The sequence below is a fragment of the Chelonia mydas genome, chromosome 6 (genome assembly GCF_015237465.2).
Source record: "Chelonia mydas isolate rCheMyd1 chromosome 6, rCheMyd1.pri.v2, whole genome shotgun sequence".
In the NCBI taxonomy this organism is placed as follows: Eukaryota; Metazoa; Chordata; order Testudines; family Cheloniidae; genus Chelonia; species Chelonia mydas.
This window is the reverse complement of record NC_051246.2, coordinates 30,479,106-30,503,971: the sequence shown is the minus strand read 5'-3', so window position 1 is coordinate 30,503,971 and position 24,866 is coordinate 30,479,106. Positions and strand designations below refer to the sequence as shown.

At 43.7% G+C, this 24,866-nt stretch overlaps 1 protein-coding gene across 1 annotated transcript in view; it reads right to left on the bottom strand.

Annotated features, from left to right (window-relative positions):
* Positions 1-15,312, bottom strand: part of IGSF22 (immunoglobulin superfamily member 22) — a 44,124-nt gene extending 28,812 nt beyond the window's left edge. The window contains exons 1-10 of the mRNA XM_043549829.1: positions 15,172-15,312; positions 14,394-14,525; positions 12,539-12,675; positions 11,368-11,467; positions 9,883-9,922; positions 9,188-9,365; positions 8,134-8,247; positions 6,930-7,092; positions 4,676-4,948; positions 3,207-3,491 (exon numbers count right to left, since the gene is read on the bottom strand). Of these exons, the coding sequence (XP_043405764.1) occupies positions 3,207-3,491; positions 4,676-4,948; positions 6,930-7,092; positions 8,134-8,247; positions 9,188-9,365; positions 9,883-9,922; positions 11,368-11,467; positions 12,539-12,675; positions 14,394-14,525; positions 15,172-15,271 (1,522 nt within the window). The 5' untranslated portion in view covers positions 15,272-15,312. The remainder of the gene's footprint in view (positions 1-3,206; positions 3,492-4,675; positions 4,949-6,929; positions 7,093-8,133; positions 8,248-9,187; positions 9,366-9,882; positions 9,923-11,367; positions 11,468-12,538; positions 12,676-14,393; positions 14,526-15,171) is intronic.
* Positions 15,313-24,866: the final 9,554 nt, after the last annotated feature.

The following is a 24,866-nucleotide window of genomic DNA, read 5'->3' as shown; positions in this document are numbered from 1 at the left end:
CCCCTGAAGACCAAGAGCCAAATTCAATCTGACATGAGCGGGCACATTCTACAAACCCAGGGCCAGGTTAAGGGATAGTCTCTATAGGCACATGATGGCACAGGAATCTGAATTTTCATTTTAAAACCATTCTCTTCATAGCCCTCATGGCTGCACAAAGATATGCTGAAAAGATGACCCGTGTGTAACCCATGCAGTGACCCCTGCCTGAGTCTGCAGGGAGCCTGAAACAATAGCTGTAAAGGAGTGAATCGCCACATTCATTTCAAAGGGCTGTTAACTCTGAAATATCATGCTCTCGGGCACGGCAGGGCGGGGAGGAACCATGCCAAACTACTCTGATAGAAGACTGCATTGCGAAGGGCTTTGTTGCCACCCCAGCCTGGCTCTGCTGAGGTGGTACTGGCAGAGTCTCCTTCCCCCTCACCCCGAGTCCTCTGCTCAGGTGGATGGGGAAGAGTCCTTCCCCTTTCGGAACAGACCCCAGTTTACCTGGAGATGAGGAGCAGTGGTCTGTGGAAAGGGTGGTGTGCCCAGCCCAGCTGTTGTGTGGGTGTCCCTTGCCACTGCCACCCCAAACAGGGGTGCAGCCCCTGGTGCATGGGCAGGGTCATGGTGGGGGTGGGTTCATGCCCCCCTCTCAGAGTATGCCCAAGCCTTGTTTAAACCTGTGCTGCATTTGGTCTCTCCATCCTTCCTGGGATTATGAATACTGAGCTTCGTCCTGAGCCTGTCCTTCCTGAATGACAGGTCTGTGCACTGCCCCTGCCCTGCCACACCGTCTGGCTTTATGTGGGGGAAATAGGTGTTTATCCATTCATTCTCTGTGCCGGTTCTTCTAAGATGGTCTTCTATGAGACAACACTTTTTATGGAAGGAAGCTCGGTATACATCAAAGCCAACCTGCCTCCACCATTAGTCACCTGAATATGGTAAAGGCCACTAGAACTCAGAAAGTGGCTCAGAAAAATCTGACTCTGGTTTAAGCTGAAGTACCAGGTGCATGCAACTGGGTTATATTGAGTTTTTTCCCCTTTTTGGCTTTGCCTCTTTCCATCGAATTTTCTAGACAGCAGTTTATTCTACAGGACTAATAATACCATTACAATATTTGTTCATGTAACAATAATAAAAAGAAAAGGAGTACTTGTGGCACCTTAGAGACTAACCAATTTATTTGAGCGTAAGCTTTCATGAGCTACAGCTCACTTCATCGGATGCATACTGTGGAAAATACAGAAGATGTTTGTTTTTATACACGCAAATCATGAAAAAATGGGTGTTTATCACTACAAAAGGTTTTCTCTCCCCCCACCCCACTCTCCTGCTGGTAATAGCTTATGTAAAGTGATCACTCTCCTTACAATGTGTATGATAATCAAGGTGGGCCATTTCCAGCACAAATCCAGGTTTTCTCCCCCCCTCACACACACACAAACCCACTCTCCTGTTGGTAATAGCTTATCTAAAGTGATCACTCTCCTTACTCTTCTGGCTCTATCAATCTGTTTCTCCACTTCCGCAGGTGGGTCCCAGAAGTCACCTACTACAGGACAGGCCCAACAAAGAAAATAACAGAACGCCACTAGCCGTCACCTTGAGCCCCCAACTAAAACCCCTCCACCACATTATCAAGGATCTACAACCTATCCTGAAGGATAACCCAACACTCTCACAGATCTTGGGAGACAGGCCAGTCCTTCCCTACAGACAGCCCCCCAACCTGAAGCGAATACTCACCAGCAACCACATACCACACAACAGAACCACTAACCCAGGAACCTATCCTTGCAACAAAGCCCGTTGTCAACTGTGCCCACATATCTATTCAGGGGACACTATCACAGGGCCTAATCACATCAGCCACACTATCAGAGGCTCGTTCACCTGCACGTCTACCAATGTGATATATGCCATCATGTGCCAGCAATGCCCCTCTGCCGTGTATGTTGGTCAAACTGGACAGTCTCTACGTAAAAGAATAAATGGACACAAATCAGATGTCAAGAATTATAACATTCATAAACCAGTCGGAGAACACTTCAATCTCTCTGGTCACGCGATTACAGACATGAAAGTTGTGATATTACAACAGAAAAACTTCAAATCCAGACTCCAGCGAGACACTGCTGAATTGAAATTCATTTGCAAATTGGATACAATTAACTTAGACTTGAATAGAGACTGGGAGTGGCTAAGTCATTATGCAAGGTAACCTATTTCCCCTTGTTTTCCTAACCCCCCCCCCCCAAGACGTTCTTGTTAAACCCTGGATTTGTGCTGGAAATGGCCCACCTTGATTATCATACACATTGTAAGAAGAGTGATCACTTTAGATAAGCTATTACCAACAGGATAATGCGTTTGTGTGGGGGGGAGAAAACCTGGATTTGTGCTGGAAATGGCCCACCTTGATTGTCAGACACATTGTAAGGAGAGTGATCACTTTACATAAGCTATTACCAGCAGGAGAGTGGGGTGGGGGGAGAGAAAACCTTTTGTAGTGATAAACACCCATTTTTTCATGATTTGCGTGTATAAAAACAAACATCTTCTGTATTTTCCACAGTATGCATCCGATGAAGTGAGCTGTAGCTCACGAAAGCTTATGCTCAAATAAATTGGTTAGTCTCTAAGGTGCCACAAGTCCTCCTTTTCTTTTTGCGAATACAGACTAACACGGCTGTTACTCTGAAATCTGTAACAATAATGATAATTAATATTTACATCAGTGATCTCCTGAAACTGTGGCCTATGTACTACTGGTACTAGGCGGGAGGCAATCAGATGCTGCGCGGGACACTTTAAAGTATCAGGATAAAACTCCATTACGCTCACACTGATTAAAATCACAAAGAGACACTGAATACTTGTGAGTTTCAGACGCCTGTATGCAAGGTCTTAATCTACTGCTTTACGCTTATATAGCATCTTGGATCAAAGAAAGGCACTTAGCAGATAATGGTTATCTATTATCTCTGCTCTACAAATAGGAAAACAGATGCACAAGGAGGTTAAGTGATTTGCCCCACGTCAAAGAGCAAGTACACTGCCGAGTGAGAAACAGAACCCAAGTCACCTGATGCCAAGTCCCCTGCTGTAACCACTAGACAAGACAGCATCTCTGTAACGTAGAACAGCGCAGCACGATTAAAGTTTGTTTCTCTTCTCAATTCAAACCATGCTCTTGACCCAGTTGCCCTTACCTTCCACCGTTACATTGGCAGTGCTGCAGTACTCCGTTGGGTCATTATCTTGCAAAGCAACCACTGTGTACTCTCCTGAGTCACTCAGCTCAGCATCATCAATGATTAGCTCTGCCCTCTTCCCTTCACGAGTCATGCTGTATTTGTCAGACCTCTCAATCACCCTCCCATCCTTCATCCACTTCAGCGTAACATCTTTAGAGGTCAGCTCACACTCCAGGCAAGCTTTCCCCTTCTCCTTGACTCGGACATTCTTCAGGTTGCTGAGAAATTTAATTGGAATTCCTTGAGAAAGAGGGAGGGTAAAGAGATCAGCAGTAGGAAATTTCATATTTGCGGAATAATCTTAAAAATCAAGGCTAGAGAGGCTCTGTTAGTATCACCTCAGCGGGGTATTAATATGCTGTTGTGGGGGAGAGAGATTCCAAGCTTAGAACTTTACTTCCAAGATGGCTGCCGCTTCTGTAGGTGACATATTTTCCCTGATGAGTATGGTGCAAACTGCACGGCTGTCTGAGTATAAAACCTTGGTGCCTCATGTAATAGTCTTTGGGTGGAGACCTAAACTGAAACGTGAGAGGCTGGCTCCCATTCCTTAACTCTTTGGTTGCACCAAAAAGGACTTGCTTCATTGTTTGCAACTGGTCCTCTTCAAATGCCTCCAAAACAATGATGCTGATTCTATTTGAAGCCCCTTGGTAATGACAGCAAAGCATTTTGGGACACATCTGAGAAGGGTAGGTTGAAAACCTTTGCTGAGGGCCTGGAGTAGCATGGACAGGAATCACAGAAAGATTGGGAGGGTAAAGTACTGGGGCCACATGAGTAGAGCGATGGAGATAGCTCTTTCACCAAAAACAATATTAGAAAAGACTCCAAGGTTTTGGGTGTTGGTTACAGTTACCGCAATACTGGTGATAGCACTGATCTTACATTTGCACAAGATCCCTGAAGAGCTTTGCAGCCTTAAACTAACGCAAAACATACACAGGGGATCATCTCCTCTTCTGTTGAAATGCGGCAGATTCTGAGTTGAATACTTTTTTTTTTCTTTGCTCCATTTTGATTCTTCTCTGTTTTCATGTAATCAATAAGTTCAGTCTTATTGTGCTTTTGATGATAAACTCCTCCCTTTCCCTTCAAATTTCCCTATGCATTTGCCCTCTTTTTTAAATCAAATCAGTTGGACAATGATCAATAGCTAAATCTCCATGAAATAGGGACTGTGCTTTCTGAACCTGAGAGGTTTCTTCTAAAATTCCCTACAGTCTATGGAATCCAGAACAGAAAATTATGGTCTTTGTCCCCTTCAGTGACTGATCCACAAAAGCACTAGATGAGTCTGCTACTACTTTCAGCTAATGGAGTTAGCGGGGCTTTTCATCTCTGTAGGTCCCCCATTCAAATGCTGCCGTGAAAGGTTTGATTACATACATACTGCTCAGGCATGCCATCCCTGCATCACTTACGTTCAATGAAGAGTGGCGCTTTCTGCACCAGATCCCCAGCCTGGGCGCTAAATTCTCCAATGTCGCTGGGCCGAACGTCCTTTATTTTCAACGTGTGGGTTAATCCATCGTCAGATGTGATGATCTCATATTTGTCGTCCCGCTTCAGCTCCTTCCCATTGAATTTCCAGGTGAAATTGGGCACTTTTTTGGACAGGCGGATTTCAAACACTGCTGTCTGCCTTTCTGTCACTTTCAGTGGCTTCAGTTCTGCCAGGAACTTTAGGGGCTCATCTGTTAAGATGTGGACAGACAAACAGTCATGCTAACAGTTTAAATTTGTTCCTAAATGTAGGGGGTTTTCCTACACTGTGTTGGGCCAGATCCTCAGCTGGAGTAAATCAACATAGCTCCATTGAAGTCAATAGAGCTACACTGATTTGCACCACCTGAGAACTGGGCACTACCATTTTGATTTCTTTTGCATGGAGATAACAGGGACATATGCATCCTTAATATAAGCTGGCACACCTGTGATTAACTTCACAGAGACCTGCGTCCACTTATGCTATGGCTGATCGTGGTCCCTGGGACTTAATAAAAATGGAAAGTTTTCCTACAAAGCTGATCACCAGTGCGCACATTGCTTCTTAGTCCAGTTCTTCCGCCTTACTCCTATTCTTTTTCTCCCCTTTATTCTAGTCACCGTAAAGCAGGGATCTCAAACTCAAATCACCACGACGGCCACGTGAGGACTAGTATGTTGGCCCGAGGGCCGCATCACTGACACCTTTTCATACAAAGAAACAAAAGCCCCCGCTCTGCCCACAGCCTCACCCCCACTCCACCCCTTCCATGAGGCTTCACCCCTTCCCCGCCCCCATTCCAACACCTTCCCCAAAGTCCCTGCCCCACCTCCGCCACTTCCCTGCTCCTATTCCAACCCCTTCCACAAATCCCTGCCCTGGCCCTGCCTCTTCTCCGCCTCCTCCCCTGAGCACGCTGCGTCCCCGCTCCTTCCCCCTCCCTCCTGGAAAGTCTAAGCACCGCCAAACAGCTGTTTGGTGGCAGGAAGCACTGGGAGGCAGGTGGAGGAGCGGGGATGCGGTGCATTTGGGGGGGGGGTGGAGGCGGGGGGGGGGCATGGGGTGAGGGGAGCTATGGCGGACCGCAGGAAATAACTCCGTGGGCCGCATGCAGCCTGCGGGCCGCGTGTTTGAGACCCCTGCTGTAAAGCAAATGGCCTCAGGTCAGTGCAGCCAAGATCCAGAAACCTTCCTGGAGTTTGTGTTTCATCTGGAGCCACCTGCTATGCAGAGAGACGGCAGTCAGGTCAGACACCCCTGAGGCTGCCGTTTCAGAAACAGCAGTTCCATGATCACTCTGTGGCCTAAGAGGAGTTTGTCACCCTACTGGATAACCTGTGCCAAATGCATCTACTTGTATTTGACACATAGTGTAATATTTTACTTTCATGAATAAAGAATGAGAACTGACAGCACTAGGAGGACCTTATTCTTCCTGTGGTCCTCTTGAAAACAAGTAGCAAAATAAGATACTTCCCAATGCGAGTACTAGGGGCAGAACATGTCCCCAGGAGATGGGCCAGCTACAACGGAAAGAGTTGGCAGATAAGGGGCATAACAGGAGTACTGGGGGTAAGGAAGGCGGCAGTCTTTATCCTGATGATTTGGGCAGTAATTCAAGGCAGCTTTGTTGCTGTATGCAAAATGGACAGGATCCATGATTTCCTGAGAAACTGCAACCACACGCTCGTCCTGCAACAGCAAGGACTAGCAATGGAGAAAGGTCTCCAATCGTCTCTGGGTGTGTACATTCCCCTCCATTCCTGGTGACTTTGTGTAAGCATGGTTCACTTCCATTAAAAGGACACTGCCAAGATGTTTTTCATCATTTACATCTTTCCCCCTACACTCTGCTGACTCATATCCCAGCCAACCCCATTGACGTCAGTGGGGAATTTGGCCTATTGTGTATAACAACCAAGCTTCATGCTGAAATTTACCATCTCAGACGTACATCCCTTGATCATATGTGCACAGTGGTTTTTGTGAGGTTGATCAGGACATGTACCGTAGTGGGTTTCTGTTTCAGGATAGAAAGACCAGTGAGTCATGGATGTTGCAAATAGATATAAAAAAAGATACATAGGTTCGAGTTTGACTCACCAACCTTGACAGTGTCCTTTTAAGTACATAATCTTCAGTTACATCGTGACATACGCACTATCATGCATTTAAAAATAAAAAATTACCTATCACTTTCAGTTGTGCTGAGAGTTTCTTGTCAGCCACAATTAGACTGTAGGTGCCCCAGTCTTTTTCATTCACATTTAAGATGTACAGCATATACTTTGTACCCATCTGCTTTATTTCATATTTTCCTAGGCAGTACTGAATACGCAAGGGATCATTACCCTGAAAAGGAGAACATTGACATCTTTGACAATGTGGCACCTTTGAAAGGCTCTTCGAAGAAACACAGATGCATGTGGAATATGTACAACACCACGTTTAAGGAGCTTGTCCAGCAGCTTAGCCAGCAATGGGGCTGCACGGTAAACCCTACAATAATTGTCCTCAATCTCCGTTTCCACTGACCAGTTTCAGATAGAAATCAGTGATCAGCAATGATGCTTTGCCCAGGCACGTCAGCCTTTCAGAGGCTGTAATAGGCTACTAGAAGAATACATCATGTAGTGCTGAGATGGGTAATTATTGTGACCAAGAACATAGAGTCTTTAACCCATAGCAACTCCTTACTCAGGGCTATATTCTGGTGTTCTTATTTCCTTTGTACCTTACTTTGTGAACAGTCTCCCTGAAATCAATGCACTGACTTGGCAATTTAAAGTACCATTCAATGTGAGAAAGGATGCCAGAATCTGGTCCTTCATTTTTGCTTAGTCTTTAGTTGGCATTGATTTCGCTGTGGGTTTATGCTGACTGTGTAAAACGTCAGGAGTTGACTTATCATGATTGCAGGCAATATAAATGGAGGGTCAGCAGTTGGAGGGATTAATAAAAATTAAAAAGAAAAGAAACCAAATAGGGGAATCTGTGCTAGAGGGATTCTTTACCAAAGATGTAGCACTCCAGTGTCTTTACCTAAAGCAAAAGGAAGGAGTAGGACTAGTTGTACACCCTGTCAGACAGGACACTGAATAATACACAGCATTCTTACCACCTTTCCCCACCCACAACTGAATGTGCAGCTAGACTAGCTAAGCCCTCAGTTAAGTAACACTGACAGATTTATTTGAGCATAAGCTTTCATAAGCTACAGCTCACTTCACGAAAGCTTATGCTCAAATAAATTGGTTAGTCTCTAAGGTGCCACGAGTACTCCTTTTCTTTTTGCGACTACACACTAACACGGCTGTTGCTCTGAAAACTGACAGATTGAATCTCAGTACCTCCACCTATTTTAGTCAAACCAAAGGAAATATGGGAGGTTACCTTATACCATGTCATCTTAGTATTGGGGTCCTTCAGTTCCAGAATGGTGTCAAATATAGCTGTGGAATCCACTTTAGCTGAGACATCCTCAAGAGGTTTTAGAACTTTGACTGCCTGCAAGATCAGTTTATGAAGAAATATAACAGAAATCTGTATTGCTTCCCACAACTTGAAGTAGACTGGATCTTTGTTCCCATTAATAATAGATTTTTTTACTATTATTTTTATTTCGCATTGGTTCTTGGAATTTGTGATACTCAAGAAGCAACACTGTTTCCATCTTCTGGACATCTGGTATTGTTTTTTGTGCATGCAGAGAGCAAGGATGGCCTTGGGATTAAGGCACTTGAATAGGAACACAGCAGAGCTGGGTTCAATGTCTGGCTCTGCCACAGACTCCCTGTATGACCTTGGGCATGCCACTTAATTTTTTTTCTGTGTGTCAGCTCTCCATCTGCAAATGGGATATTAATATGTCCCTTGTCTCCCTTCTCTAGTTGGACAGTAACCCTTTAGAGCAGGGACTGTCTATGTTTTACAGCATCTAGCACAATAGGGCCTTGATCTTGGATAAAATCTCTAGGTGCTGTCATAATACAGATAATAAACAACAATACAGAAAAGATTCTGGCTGAGCAAGTGGACGCTTTTGTTACAATGAGAATTCTTCTTACAACACTCGTTATTTTCTAAAGGGGCTGAAGGCACATTCTCCTTGCTGAATTTCAATGGGATTTGGACACCTAATAACTTTATGCCCCTTTGAAAATTGAAGCCAGAGGACCAGATGCAAAACTTGGATGTGGATCCAGTTTTGGATTTTGAACTGCCCTTCCCCCTGCTAATTTGTTTGGATGTGGATTTTCTTCCAGGCCCATCTCTAATGAAATCCTTTTCTCCTTGGCTTACAGCTGACTTTCTGTAAAGTGTTCAGCAATGCTGCCTCTGAAGGCCATTACTGTAGTGTGGTTTATGCGTAGGAGTGTTGTTCATTATAGACACAAAAATAGAAATGCATGTTCAAGGTGTTTTGAAAGCTGATGGCATTACTAACCTCAACCTCCACTTTCTTCTTCATCTCCTTTAGCTTCCTGAGGAGCCCACGGAAGTCGGTGAAGCCGTATTCCATGCAGACCCTCTCAAAGTCCTTTTTTGGCACCTTGGAGAGGATCTCAAGCATTTCCTTCTCATCAGTCACCTTCTTTGCTTTCTTCTTTGGAGCAGGAGGGCCCCTGTGCATAGACCCCATATAATGCAGGGTATATTTCAAAGTGACAAACGCGCCTCTCACCTCTACAGCTTTGGATGTGATGGGACTCCTGCCTGTGGAAGCTGTAGGGCCAGACTTCCCATTGGTAGGATTCCAAACAAGAATGGAGCTCCCCGCTTGTGGGGAAAAAGGGGCAGGATATTCATCTCCTCTACTGCTGGAAGGAGGGAGGGGAGAATTCCCCGTCACCGCTGTCAGAGAATCTGCTGGGAGTTAGTTGCCTTCTCCTCCAGTGCTGAGGCCAGAGGGGAAGAGTGGGCTGACCTGTGAGTTACTGAGTCTGAACATGGCCGTCCCAAAGCTGGGAGCCTTGAGCAGTTCCCTGCACTGCTCGTGCTGTTGTTCTGCTCTGTAAAGTGTCTCTGTAGAAATGGCCTAGTGTCTCAGTGCACACCAGAGAAACCCGGCTCAGCTTATTGAAATAAAGAAATAAAAATAAAGAAATAATACATAAGTCCTCCAGAGATAATACTCCTCACCTTTTTTTAAGCATTTTTTTGAAATCCAACTTTTCTTGACCTGAAAAAACAAATCTCAAAGTAACTACCTGTATTCATTCAGCTGAAGCGTAATAATAAATAACAATACAAATAACATCAAGAGGGATTCCGTGGCTTTGATGCACTCTGCAGGCTAAGGGGCAAATCCTGCAGGAAGTCTCAAAAGCAGCTGGACAGGCCGAAGACATAAAAATGCTATGCAGGGAGATTTGAGCACCATCCTAAGCCTGTTCTACAGAGCAGTGATTGACAGCAGCTGTCTACAAGTTTGCAGTATAAGGCACAGAATGGGCTATCGATATGTAATTAGGTGGATCCACTGGTCAAACTGTGTAGTGGAGGGGAAATGCTGTTGCTCCTCTGAGGGAATGACCGTAGAGCCTTTTCTGAGGTAAGATGCCCTCTGGAAGTCACAGCTTTGTGGGAGATGCTTGGCTCCTAGTAGCGCCAGCTGTGCATGCTGCTGTCAGAGCTCTGGGGCTCCTACATCTCCTCGCTGCATATTGACAAGCCAACATAAGAATAAAATGGAGCTAACCAAAAGCGCTGTGTCACTATTACCCTTGGGGAAGGGAGGGACCAAGACAAGGAGAGCGCCGAACTCATTGCCAAACCCAGAACTCCCATATGGCAGTGCAAGATGTTTGCCATGGGAACGCTGGCTTCTCACAGGTAAATGTCCGTAAGCATCACTTTCCCACCCCCCCAAAAATGATGGGGAAATTGTCATTGTTAATAATCAAAATGAACAAAGGGGAATGGTGACAAGTGTGTCTACAAAAAGGCTAACAAGGGTCCCAGTGCGGTGCACAGGAACACATCAGGGGTGAAGTGGAAGAGGAGTTTAAAGATGCACCTGATTGCCCAACTGGACAATAGATATGTTGGGATCTGCCTGCTTTTTAGTGCTTGAGGTGAAATTCCCTTCAGTTCAGAGCACCCTCACAAGTCCTCTGCACCACCCCAAGCCTTCTTAGCCCTCTATGTGGGATGAATATCACTCCTGCTCTGAGAGGAAGGATGGTCCAGTGGTTAGAATACTAGCTGCAAGCTCAGGAGAACCAATTTCAGTTTCTGGCTTCACTACAGACTTCCTGTGTGACCTTGGGCAGGTTACTTAGTCTCTGTGTGCCTCAGTTCTCCATAGATTGTGAGGCACTCAGACAATATGGGGAAGGGGGGGAGATAAGTATCACAGATAGAAATTAGATAGCAAGAAATCTGAGAAATATTAAAATGGTCAAATAACCTAATTTTATTGCTAAATCTCAACTGTTACAGTCATTACATCTTGCACAAATAAAAAGCATTACAGCAGGGTAATTTTTTCCTCACCTGGTAGTGAAAACTCTCTTGGAAGCAAGCATTCACTGAGATTCCTAAAAAGAGCGAATTGGATCCTTCCAAATCTCATTCTTAATTAATTAGTCTAGTTATTAATCAAGCTGGACCCCGGGCACTTACTTTCAGTCACAATCAAGGACACAGTGTAGATGATATCAGCATGGTCATTGGAAACGATGCACTTGTAGTTATCAGCATCATCTGGGGCGAGGGACTCCAGCTGGAAGAAGAAACACATGGACCAAGAGACCAAAAGTGTTAGTGGCTCAAATGTATTAAAATGGACTCAGGAATCCCATTATGTATTTATTTTTAAACCCTATTTTTAACACGAGTTTATGAAATCATCTCTTGAAAATAGAAACACTTGAGGGAGAATCTTGGAGCCCAATCCTGCAACCCCTACTCAAGTGATTAAGGAAATTAAGGTCAAGCACTAGCGACCTGATCCAAAGCCTAGTGAAGTCAGTGGAGCTTAGGTGCCTAATTACCTTTAAGGATCTGGGGCAGGGAGTCTTTAAATTGACTTCAATAACCTTTGGATCAGGCCCTAGATTTAGCGGTTCTTGGCCTGAAATGGGATATTTTATCAGCAAAAACAGTTGAGTTTCTTTCCTGCTCTGTCCTTTAGGCTGGCCCTCTGCACAGAGATGAATGTAACCCAAACCATGCATATCCAGCATGGAGAGCATCCAACAAAGAACAGGACAGCTACCAGGCACGGGGTTTGAGGCCCAAGGAATAGATGGGTTTTCATGAGGGAGCTTTGTGGAAGAGGACCAAGAAGGAGCTTGGCATGCATCAGCTGGCAGGCTGGTAAGCATAAAGGACTGCCTGAAAGATGACATGAATTAGGATAGGCTCAAGGACAGAGCAGATGGGAGAGATGCAGGAAGGTGGACATAAGGGCAGAACTTTTGTTGCAAATGACCCTAAATATAAAACAGGGCTGAAATGGGACGTACGTTGTCCATCAGCATTATTTAGTATCATCATTTCCATTACAGTAGTGCCTGGCAACCCCAATGAAAAATGAGGGCCCAAGAGTGCTAGACCCTGTACAAATAAGTAGCACAGAAAATGGTCTGTGCTTACTATCAAGGCCCTGGCTCAGTACAGGGCTGAATGTCATCATCTACACATCATAAGCAATCCCCCCCAAATCTTACAGCAGGACTATGGCAAATGATGGTGTCTTAGACCATTGCTGAAGAATGCTGTGGTGCTTTTGTATAGAGATAATGATAACACAATCAGTTACAAGCCAAAAATAGTAAAAGACATGCATTACCTTTAGCACAAACTCCTTATTGATACTGTCAAAAAACATTTTTGAACCCTCTTTTATTGGTATCCCACTTTCTCTTTTCCATGTTACACTGGGCTTGGGGTTACCTTTCACTTTAGCTCGAAATACTGCTTTGTCTCCTGAAATTCCAGGAGGAGAAATATTAGAGTGAGGAATTAAAAAGGAACAACATTTATCCATTATGTAGTTTCTCTACACTCGCCTAAATTACTTGGGGTCATCTTAATGGTATAAACCTTTTTTCCTTTTTGGAAAAGGTCAGATTAATGTAACTCTATTGATTCCAGTGGAGTTATACTGCGGGTTATACTGGCTCATTAAAAATGATCTGCACTTTTAGGAAAAGGTAAAAATGGGATTGTCCCCTTTTTGTGAAAGATGGGCAATGAAGACTTGAAAAGTCTTTCTTTCTGTTTTACATTAGACATTCATATCTTGTATACTCTGCTTTTCCTAGAAGACTTATGGATGACTGGAAAACTTATTTATTTACTCATCTATTTGCAAGGGCCATGTTCTGCTGGCCTTACTTAGGCAAAACTTCCCCAGATGGGAGGTTTGCCTGAGGAAGGCAGGCATGATTTGGCTCTCACTAAGGACAGATCTGCACCTTTGAAGTCAACGGGAGTTCTGTCATATACTTCAATGTGCGCAGGGCAAGGCCCTAAAAATAAATAGTTGATATATATCTGACCAAATGGATGAGTACACAGGGCAGGCATTTGCAAATGAAATCAGGCATTTGCATGCAGAGTTACTAGGGCTGTCGATTAATCGCAGTTAACTCACACGATTAACTCAAAAAAATTAATCATGATTAATCACAGTTTTAATCGCACTGTTAAACAATAGAATACCAATTGAAATGTATAAAATATTTTGGATGTTTTTCTACATTTTCATATATATTGTATTCTGTGTTGTAACTGAAATCAAACATACTGATGCAGAAACTATAGAACCTGAATCACCTAAAAAAGAAAAAACCCCTTCTGCTGGTGGCCTCTGACTCAGATAATGAAAATGAGCATGCGTCGGTCTGCACTGCTTTGGATTATTACCGAGCAGAACCTGTCATCAGCACGGACGCATGTCCTCTGGAATGGTGGTTGAAGCATGAAGGGACATATAAATCTTTAGTGCATCTGGCATGTAAATATCTTGCAATGCTGGCTACCATAGTGCCATGCGAAAGCCCGTTCTCACTTTCAGGTGACATTGTAAACAAGAAGCGGGCAGCATTATCTCCTGCAAATGTAAACATACTTGTTCGTCTGGGCTGAACAAGAAGTAGGACTGAGTGGACTTGCAGCCTCTAAAATTTTACATTGTTCTATTTTTGAATGCAGGTTTTTTTGTACATAATTCTACATTTGCAAGTTCAACTTTCATGATAAAGCGATCGCACTACAGTACTTGTATTAGGTGAATTGAAAAATACTTTTTCTTTTGTTTTTTAACTGTGCAAATATTTGTAATGAAAAATAAATATAAAGTGAGCACTGTACACGTCATATTCTGTGTTGTAATTGAAATCAGTATATTTGAAAATGTAGAAAACATCCAAAAATATTTAAATAGATGGTATTCTATTAATGTTTAAGGTGCGATTAATTTTTTTAATCACGCGATGAATCACAATTAATTTTGTAATCGCTTGACAGTCCTAACAGTTATCCACTTTGTGTGTTCAATTACATGTTTTGCACATGCAATGCCCTGTTTACACCCACACGTGCAGGTTTGATGAGCCCATTTCAGGCACCTGTTTTGAAACGTTATATCTTTAGTGTCCTGGTAATGAGGTGACTTTTCAGTGGAATGGGGTGCTGCTTACCCTCAGGGGCTGTCAGTGGATGAGGCTTCTCCACAAATTCAGGGATGCTTTCTCCTAAAGGGATCTCAAAGGAGCGTGTCACCATGCTGAAGGACTCCACCGTGGTAGAAGATTTCCTAGAAACAACTTCCTCTGTTCGAAGAAAAATATATTAGCCAGGAGGAACAGAAATGCGGTTTTTGAGGTGTTTATTTCTTGTGGCGGAGGGACCCCCAACATAAATTAATTATATTGAAAATGGTTTAGATCAGCTGAAACCCGGATAGAAGCATGGTTCAGGGCATAGGGCACTAGCCTTGGGACTTGTGACCCTGGGGACTTGAGACCTTGCTTCACCACAGACTTTCTGTGTGTGACTTTGGACAAGTCACTTAGTCTCTCTGAGATTTAAGTTCCCCATCTGTAAAATGGGGATAATGGCACTTCCCTACCTCATAGGGGTTGTTGTGAAGATAAATACATCATATATTGTGAAGCACTCATATACTATGAATATGAGGGCTATAGAAAACCTGCTTATCAAAAGTCCCATGAAGAGGTTTCAATAACTATAGTTGTCATGCACTTTGCATTGGGTTTTAGCCTCTTAAGGCCTGTTTTTTGCCTGTGGTATCTAGCCTGGTCCATGGACTGATTTGGATCAACCATACTCCTCCATGCAGTCAGAAATGCAAGCATTATGAGGAAAGACCTCTCTGCTAGCCAAATTTATAATCTAAAAGCCATGACAACACCCTCTGGGGTTGTATCAGCTTCCAGAGACTGAAATGATACTCGCCTCCCACAGTCTGAGATATACGTTGCATCTGGGAGCTGGAGACTTTAATGGAGTGATGTTGCTGGACCCTGGTTTCCATTTGCATGACTGTGGTTGCCATGATGAAAATATCTCGACTTCTGCACCTCTCAGTATGCGTGTGAACTTTGGTGGGGAGAAAGGGGAGACAGAATGGGATTCAGAATTAAAAAAAAAACATGCCTAGCTGATCCGCTCAGACATAAGGCCTTTCACTACCACTTCTGCAGTTGTATTTTTTCAGCAAATCAGGATAATGTTCTGTGGTGGACTATCACAGAGGAACAATTTCAGCACTTATCAGCCCAAAGGCTAAAAGAATAAGATTTTGAAATTATTCATTTCAGAAGGCTCCAAGATGCTTCATTTTTGGTCAAAATTAGTGAACATAAGAATGGCTATACTGGGTCAGACCAATGGTCCATATAGCCCAGTGGTTCTCAACCAGGGGTACATCTACCCCTGGGGCTACATCAACTCATCTAGATATTTGCCTAGTTTTACAGCAGGCTATATAAAAGGCACTAGTGAAGTCAGTAGAAACTAAAATTTCATACAGACAATGGCCTGTTTATACTCTATGTACTATACACTGATATGTAAGTACAATATTTATATTCCTGTTGATTTATTTTATAATTATATGGTAAAAATGAGAAAGTCAGCAGTTTTTCAGAAATAGTATGCTGTGACACTTTTGTATTTTTATGTCTGATTTTGTAAGCAAGTAGCTTTTAAGTGAGCTGAAACTTGGGGTACACAAGACAAATCAGACTCCTGAAAGTACTGTGGAAAGATTGAGAGCCACTGATCTAGCCCAATATCCTGTTTCTGACAGTGGCCAGTGCTGGATGCTTCAGAGGGAATGAACCAAACAGGGCAATTTTGAGTGATCCATCCCATCGTTCAGTCCCACATTCTGGTAGTTGGAGGTTTAAGGACACCCAGAGCATGGGGTTGCGTCTCTGTCAATCTTAGCTGATAGCCATTGATGGACCTATCTTCCATGAATTTATCTAATTCTTTTTTTAACCCAGATATACATTTGGCCTTCACAGCATCCTATGGAAACCAGTTCCACAGGTTGACAGTGAGTTGTTCCTTTCGTTTGTTTTAAACCTGCTTCCTATTAATTTCATCAAATGACCCCCTAGTTCTTGTGTTACGCGAATGGGTAAATAACACTTCTTTATTCACTTTCTTCATATCATTCATAATTTTAGCGTCTTCTATCACATCCCTCCTTATTCATCTCTTTTCTAAACTGAACAGTCCCAGTTTTTTAATCTCCCCTCAGACAAAAGCTGTTCTATACCCGTCACCATTTTCATTGCCCTTCTCTGCACCTTTTCCATTTCTAATATATCCTCATTGAGTTGGGGCTATCAGAGCTGCACAGTTTTCAAGATATAGGCATACAATGGATTTATATAGATGCAATATGATATTTTCTGTCTTATCATCTATCCCTTTCCTCATGGTTCCTAACATTCTGTTCGCTTTTTTGATTGCTGCTGCACATTGAGCAGATGTTTTCAGAGAACTATCCAGGAATACTCCAAGATTTCTTTCTTGAGTGGTAACAGCTAATTTAGACCTCATCATTTTGTATATAAAGTTGGGATTATGTTTTCCAGTGTTCATTACTTTGCACTTATCAACACTGAATTTCTCCTGCCATTTTGTTGCCCATCACCCAGTTTAGTGAGATCCCTTTGTAACTCTTCACAGTCAGCTTTGGACTTAACTATCTTGAGTAATTTAGTAGGATCTGCAAATTTTGCTACTTTACTGTTCATCCCTTTTTCCAGATCATTTATGAATATGTTGAACAGTACAGTACAGGTCCACGGGGGACCCTGCTATTTATCTCTCTCCATTGTGAAAACTGACCATTTATTTCTACCCTTTGTTTCCTATCGGTTAACTAGTTACTGATCCATTAGAGGACCTCCCCTCTTATCCCACAACTGCTTAGTTTGAATAGGAGCTTTTGGTGAGGGATCTTGGCAAAGGCTTTCTGAAAGATATTAACTGGATCACCCTTGTCCACATGCTTCTTGATACCCTCAAAGAACATTAATAGATTGCTGAGGCATGTTTTCCCTTGTTAAAAGCCCTGTTGACTCTTCCCCAACATATTGGGCTTATGTGTCTGATAATTTTTTTCTTTATTATAGTTTCAACCAGTTTCCCTGGTACTGAAGTTAGGCTTATTGGTCTTTAATTGCCAGGATCACCTCTGGAGCCTTTTTTAAAAATTGGCACTATATAAGATACCCTCCAGCCATCTGGTACAGAGGCTGATTTAAGCAATGGGCTTCATACCACAGTTAGTAGTTTGGCAATTTCATATCTGAGTTCCTTCACAGCTCTTGGGTGAATACTATCTGGTCCTGGTGACTTATTACTATTTAATTTATCAATTTGTTCCCAAACCTCCTCTATTGACATCTCAGTCTGGGACATTTCCTCAGATTTGTCACCTAAGAAGAAGGGCTCAGGTGTGGGGCCCTTCTTCATATCCTCTGCAGTAAAGACTGACGCACAAAATTAATTTAGCTTCTCCACAACAGCCTTGTCCTTGAGTGCTCTTTTAGCACCTTGATTGTCCAATGGCCCCACTGACTCTTTGGCAGGCCTCCTGCTTCTGATATACTTACTTTTTTGTTGTTGTTAGTTTTTATATCCTTAGCCAGCTGCTCTTCAAATTCTTTCTTGGCCTGACTTCTAAAACTTTTACACATGACTTGCCAGAGCTTGTGCTCCTGTCTGTTTCCCTCACTAGGAGTGCTTTTAGCTATTTATTCTTTAAGGACTGGCTCGTCAATTGGTGTAAACCAGTGTAACTGGTGTTTTCAGCTAGATCGATTTACACCAGCTGAGGAGAACATAAACTATGCTGCACTGCATCAGCTCTGACCATTTATTAAAAGGTTTTAGGGTGTGTCCCTGCAACTTTCACTCATGTAACTAGCACTTACTAACCTGAGTAACCTCACTGAAGTCCACTCACTGAAACAAAGACCGTTCGTGTAATTAGGCACTTATACCCTCATTTTGCACCACAAAAGTCAATGGGAGCTTTGCCACTGATGTGCACAGGAGCAGGATTAGGCCCCTGACGCCTATTCATTTGTATTTTACTCAGGGTTTTTTAATCCACTAATTTTAAAGAGTGAATCAGAGAAGGAGGGACAGAATTTCCCTAAGCAAGACCCAGAGCAGAAAGTTCAGCTCTGGGTGCATCCCACAGCCTGCAGTAGGGGATAGGCAGGACCTATATGCCCTGGGTGGAGCTGCAGGAAGCAGTGTGTCTCAGGCAGGCACAACACCACTGAAAGGAGCTTGTAGGAAGCATACCCACTGCACTACCCTGGAACAGTGTGCAGTATTCGCTTCCTCCTCAGCAGGGCATGGAGAAGAGGCCAAACCCTCTTTCTGCTCCTGCTAGCAAGTCTCATACCAACAGCAGTGTTAGAGTCCAGTAACCCTTGCACTTGTGCAATCACAATGGCTATTGGTCATGCCCACCCAGTGCACTGTAGGAGTGGGAAGGATGATTGACTCTCCCTCTGCTTGCCCAAAGATTGGGTACCATTAACACCTTAATGTTTTGTTTCCCTAGTGCTAAAAGTCCTCTTTGGCAACCGATATACAACAAAGACTAGAACATAGGTCCACAAGTCCCTGACACACTCTTGTGGTGTTAAAGAATCATGTCAGAGAACCATCATCTGGAACCTGATCTCCTCTTTTTCCTGGAACAATGACCTGGTCTGGTGTGGGTTGGGATTATGTGTTACACCTCCAGGGGATGCAGGGCAGAAGGCACAATCCATGGGGAAGGGGAACTTTAAGCCACCTTTATGACTGTGTGTGACCAGACGCCAGACTTATCAGTGATGTTGCCTAGTGATTAGGTCATTGGGCTCTCAATTTCCCTCTTGGTCTCTGATGCTGCCTCTAGGCAACTAGTTGTGACCGGAGGCCAGGCTTCTCGGTGGCATCGCCTAGTGTTTATGTCGTTGGTCACTCAAATTTCCTCCTCTCAGCCTCTGATGCCACCTGTTGGCAACTCCTCTAGTAGTGGGATGGCCTACCTTTTGGTGGGCGGCAACTCAGCCCTCTGTCTGGGTCACCAATTTACCTCAACTCCCCCTCCCCCTTTCGGGGTAGCAGTGTCCAATGAATTGTAGAGGGTCTTGCATCCTTACAACTTGGAAGGACCCTCACTCTATCACTTGGCCCCTGTAGGTGGCTTATCCTTGCCACAAGGATCCAGCATCTCTATCTTCTCTTTACACCCAGGAGGGGTGGAAGTGAGATTTATGCTCCTATCTGGGAGGTTGGAAGGGGAGCCCAGGCCTTCCACTCCACCAGGCTTTGACCCAGGGCGCTCTGAGAAGCAAACTATGACAGGCACTAGGGAGTGCCCCAAGACTGCCTTGCTGGGCCGCTTCCTACCATCCACCCCCCTCTGCAGTCTCAAAGTCCAATTTAAAATAGCGATGGGGGAAAAGGGTAACTGAACCATCAGCCCAGCTGGGCTCTGCTGGTAGTCCCTTGCTCCCCAGTGGAGACTTCTGTGGCAGCTTTGGTCAGGAGCTCTCAGGGTAGATCTATCCTGTTCCCCCGCTTGCCCCCATCTGAGTTGTCTGATTCCTTTTTAGATCCTTCCTCCAGCAGGAGCATGCTCTGAAAGTTGGGGGGAAGGGGCAGAGTCCCTGGACCCAAACTGCTCCGTAACCTCTTCAGTTCTAGTGTGGGATTTATATACCTCACCACAGCATGAGATTCTAGGCTGCCAGCGGGGACAAGATGGCTCCCAGCATAAATGAGAGCCTTTCCAGGGATGCTCTAATTTATGGCGGCCTCCCATCGGCTGCCTCAAAGTCCAGAATCTCCATAGCATCATGGGCTAAGGGTGAATCCCCCTCTTGTCACCAAAATGCCCCCTCCCACCCCGTGCCCATCCCCAGGGTGTGTGAGGGAGGCCAGTTTAGCATCACTATGCCTGTACTGGAGGGAAGTTTCGCTTGGCTCCTTGTGGGTAGAGGACAGCTGGGGAGGCACAGTTCCAGCCCCAATACCTCCCCAGAGTTCCCCGGCCCCTGTGGCTTTCTCTGTTCTACTCAGACGTTATCTTACTGATAGGATTTGGAAAAGTTGTGACTATCTGGAAACAACAAGCTTGTTAAGAGGGAGGTGAAGGAAGATTTCTGCTTTCATAGACCACATTAAATGTCTTCCTTCCCCTCACATCTCTTGTTCTTCTCCCTCCCTTTCCTCCCTGAAATACAATATTTTTTGGCACAGGTGATGGGACTGGGCAAAAGATAGGAAAGGGGAAATTCTTTCTAATACCAAACACAGAAGAAGAAAGTTTCAATCCTAGGCCAGCGACAACTTTTCTATACATAAAAATGTCATTGCTTAAGGTCTGCTACTTTGCACAGAGCTTTATACCATTAGAGATGACTTGCTTCTCTGTGGGACTAGTACCAGCTTCAAAGGCCCAAAATATCGGACTTTAAAGATAAGGCATTTACTGTCATATATTGCTGCCCGTCACCAGGACTCAATTTGTATCTAGGTCTTTGAGCAAGAGAGAATACAAAATGACAGTGTAGGCAAATCCTTTTCCCTCGGGGCAGAGATAAATCATGGGGACCATATATAAATTGGGTGACCCCGCCACACAGAGGTGATTTTCGCTCATTCTTTCTAGTGTGATTACTTCACCACATTTATGATGATTGCATCTTATTAAACATCTGCAAGTAAAGTTGGGTCTTGAGAAATGGATGGCCAACACCATTAAAGTATCTGTGAATCGTAAGATTCAGTGTGAAGAATGGTAATTTTGTGTCAGTCACTGAAGATCAAGTTGTCGAGTCCATCCTCCAGCTAGTGTAGGATTATTCCCTACAGGATATTTTCTATAGCTTTTTAAGCTTAGTTTTAAATGCCTCAAGCAATGGTGCTTCAAGGTGGTATTTCATGAGGTTCCTTGTTTTTTAACTGTCAATCCTCCCACCCCAAAACAGTGAACAAAACAAAAATTAAAATAAAGCTAATCATGTCAGAGAATTCTTTGCCACCCCAGATACCCACAGCAAAGACAGTTAGTGAATATCCAGTGCTTTAACATTACAGGCAATATTTATTCATGTAAAGTTTACCTTCTCTTCAAGCTGCCACGGTCCTGGTTGAGCCCTACTATGAGTTTTCAGACCATCAGTGGATCCTTCTGTATCCTTTGGCTGATGTGAAGCACTGTAGAGAGTTCAGGTCTCAGGAAGACAGCTGGGTCCCTCAGCACAGGACAAATATGGATCTAAGTAGTTCAAACTTTAAATACATACTGGCCTCTTGGGGGCTATGTAGTTACATCCATTACAGTGACTTCAGCAGTTTCACATGCTTGGAGGAATAGGATGATAAAATCTTAAGGGCAAGGATGGCTATATAACAAGAATAACCAGTCTGAAGGTCAAAGAGATGGCTTCTTGGAGCTTTTCTCAAGATATGTCAGGGTGTGATTTCAAGATCTTGACCAAGCTCAGGTACCTTTTTATATTCAACTTAACTGTTTTATTTTGTTTGTTTTCAAATATAAAACATTTGGGGTCAGATATTCAAAAGAATTCAACACCCAAGAGCTTCTCTTAAGGCACCTAAATAAGAGACCCTGATTTTCAAAAAAGCTCAGCACTCATTGAACAACCTAAATGAACTGGCCAGATTTTTTTAAAAAGTGCTCAACGCCTAGCAGCTTCTGTTGTTCACAGACCTGACCACTTGACTTAAGTGTCCAAATGGGAAAGGAGCTCTTCTGAAAACGGAAACTGAGCTTTTTTGAAAATCTACCCTTTTATATTCAGCAATAAACTCTAGATTCTGCCACCCTTCCATGTGGAGTAGTACTTTACTGAAGGAATAATCCCACTGAAATCAGTGGGAATTCTCTCAGAACAGGGTATTTTTCAGCATGAGTAAAGGTAGCAGAATCTAATCATTTAGTTCTTTCGTTTTATTTGACATAATAATAGAAATGCTAAAATAATAAATACGTAACAGCAACAACAACCACCTTACATTTATATAGCACTTTCCATTCCAAAGGATCCAGACTAGACCTCTTGTTTATGCCGTGGCTGAAGTAGCGACCACACCTTATCATCGTTTGATGTCCATTCAAAGTGCTGTTAGACTGGTTACCCTGGATTTATGCTAGGTGTAAATGAGAGCTGAGTCTGGCCCAGGATGACTCTGGGAAATAACCCACTGTTACTTTTTAAAAGTATAGGAGCCTAGCAAAACAAAGACCTGAATGCAAAGAAATCTCCATCACTAGTTGGTTTCCAAAGGTCATCAGAGAGAAATGACTTGCACGTAAAACCTCCAAAGCTTTCAGATGGGAAATTCATGGAATTCAGGCTACTTAGTTAGGTGCCTGAATACATATTTAGTTACCTATCTTTGAAAAATTTGGAACTTTGTATAAAATCTAGAAATAGAACCTCAATCACCTGACTCCCAGTCCTTTGCTCTAATTACTAGAACACATTCCCTCCCCTTCCTCTCCCTCTGATATGGGCAATATAATAGGGTGACCAGATAGCAAGTGTAAAAAATCGGGACGGGGGTGGAGGATAATAGGTGCCTATATAAGAAAAAGCCCCCAAAACCGGGACTGCCCCTATAAAATCGGGACATCTGGTCACCCTACAATGTAAGAACCCCCACTAAGCTATTCTTTCCTTTGCTCAATGGATATCTACCAATATGCCAGAGCTTCTTCATTTCTTACATCCGATTTTTGTATGCACAGTCCAGGGCCACACCATTTAAGCATGCAAAGGAGAAGGATTAGAGCAGGAGGGGCCGTGCCGGACTTTTCCTTTTGATCCCCGGAGAGAAGTGCTGCTGCAAAAAGCCTTTGCCTTATAAGAAGAAAGCAGAAGACTTGCAGCTGCCACTGGGACCAGAGGAACTCAAGTCAGACATAATAATAAAACTTTGACTCAGGGAAGCATTACAACTTCTCAAAGGAGAAATCTCTGTAATAAGACACATGCTGCTGCAGGAATTCTCTGTCTCGTGGACTCAAAGATGTGCTGACGTTAAAGAGGAAGCGGAGGAAGCTGATCACATTGGAAGGGGACTGGCAGGACACACTCTAGAGGGCAGGAACAATGCCCAGAAAACAGTGACAAAAAGAGCATTTTAGAATAATAATGGTGCAGCGTGGTTCCTTGTTTGCATTCTGAGAAGCCTGAGTGAGACGAGGCAAAGAAAAGCAGCACCTGAACACCAGGGTCTGGTGGAGAGAATAAAGGACTGGAAGTCAGGATACTGGCATGCTCTCTATCTTAGAAAGAAAAGGAGAACTTGTGGCACCTTAGAGACTAACAAATTTAGTCTCTAAGGTGCCACAAGTCCTCCTTTTCTTTTTGCGAATACAGACTAACACGGCTGCTACTCAGATATCTATCTTAGGGCTTTGTACAGCAGACCATCAACATAGTAGCTTTCTTTTAGATACTACAAGCCATACTGCAAGCACTGAAACTAACTTGCTGCATAGCTCTGAATAAGTCACTTAACCTCTCTTTGCTTCTCAGCTTCCCCATCAGTAAAGTGGACATAATACGAAGTAGCCTTTTTGGGCCTTAAGGGTATGTCTACCCACCTATTAAACAGCTGTGGCCGGCCCAGGTCATCTGACTGGCTTGCAGGGTTTGGGCTGCAGGGCTGTAAAATTACCATGTAGATGTTTGGGCTTGGGCTGGAGCCTGAGCTCTGGGACCCTGGGATGGGGGAGGGTCCAGAGCCAAGGCTCCAGCCTAAGCCCAAATGTCTACATAACAATGTTTAGCCCAGCAGCCAGAACCTGAATCAGTTGACCTGGGCCAGCTGCAACTGTGCCGCAGGTCTTCTATTTCAGCGAAGATGTACCATACATGGCCTGTGTAGGCCATCTACATGGAAGTGAATTTCACATCCAGCTGCTGAATTCCATTTGGAATGTGGAGTCTATTGTACTAATGTATCTGGAGTCTGTGAGGAAAGTGTACTCCACCTTGTATCACAGTATAATGCATTCAACTGTCTGGGGTAGGGGAAGAATCCCTTCCTGACCTCAGAAGGCAATCAGCATGCACATTGAAGCACGAGGACTGTCAGCCCTTAGAGTGCTTTGCCCTCACAAGTACAGCTGCAAATGTTACTTTCACTCATTTGCATTTCTAATTCTTTTTTGAATGCTGCGAAACTATTTCTCTCTCCGGGAATCCTGAGCTGCCCCTCATTACCATATACTCGCATTTACCCTCACAGATGTCAGAAATTATACACATATATTTAGGCTTGGCAGGGTGGGGAAGAGAGTTTAACCTCACAGAAAATATGCTTTAATTTTTTTCAAGCAAAAATACAAAATATTAGTTTCACTTAAAAACACCAATGAATAGGACCCAGTTATGATTAAGAAGTTGTAAATTTAACCTCTCATTTTCTGTTTAACATCTCCCCCTGATAAAAATGTCACCAGCCATAACATTGAAATCCCAGTTCTCAGGTTTACAACCCAATCCAGATTCAAACATGCACCTCATAAGATTGCCCATGTGCAAGTTACACAGTACCTCTGCTCCCCCTGCTGTCTCTGC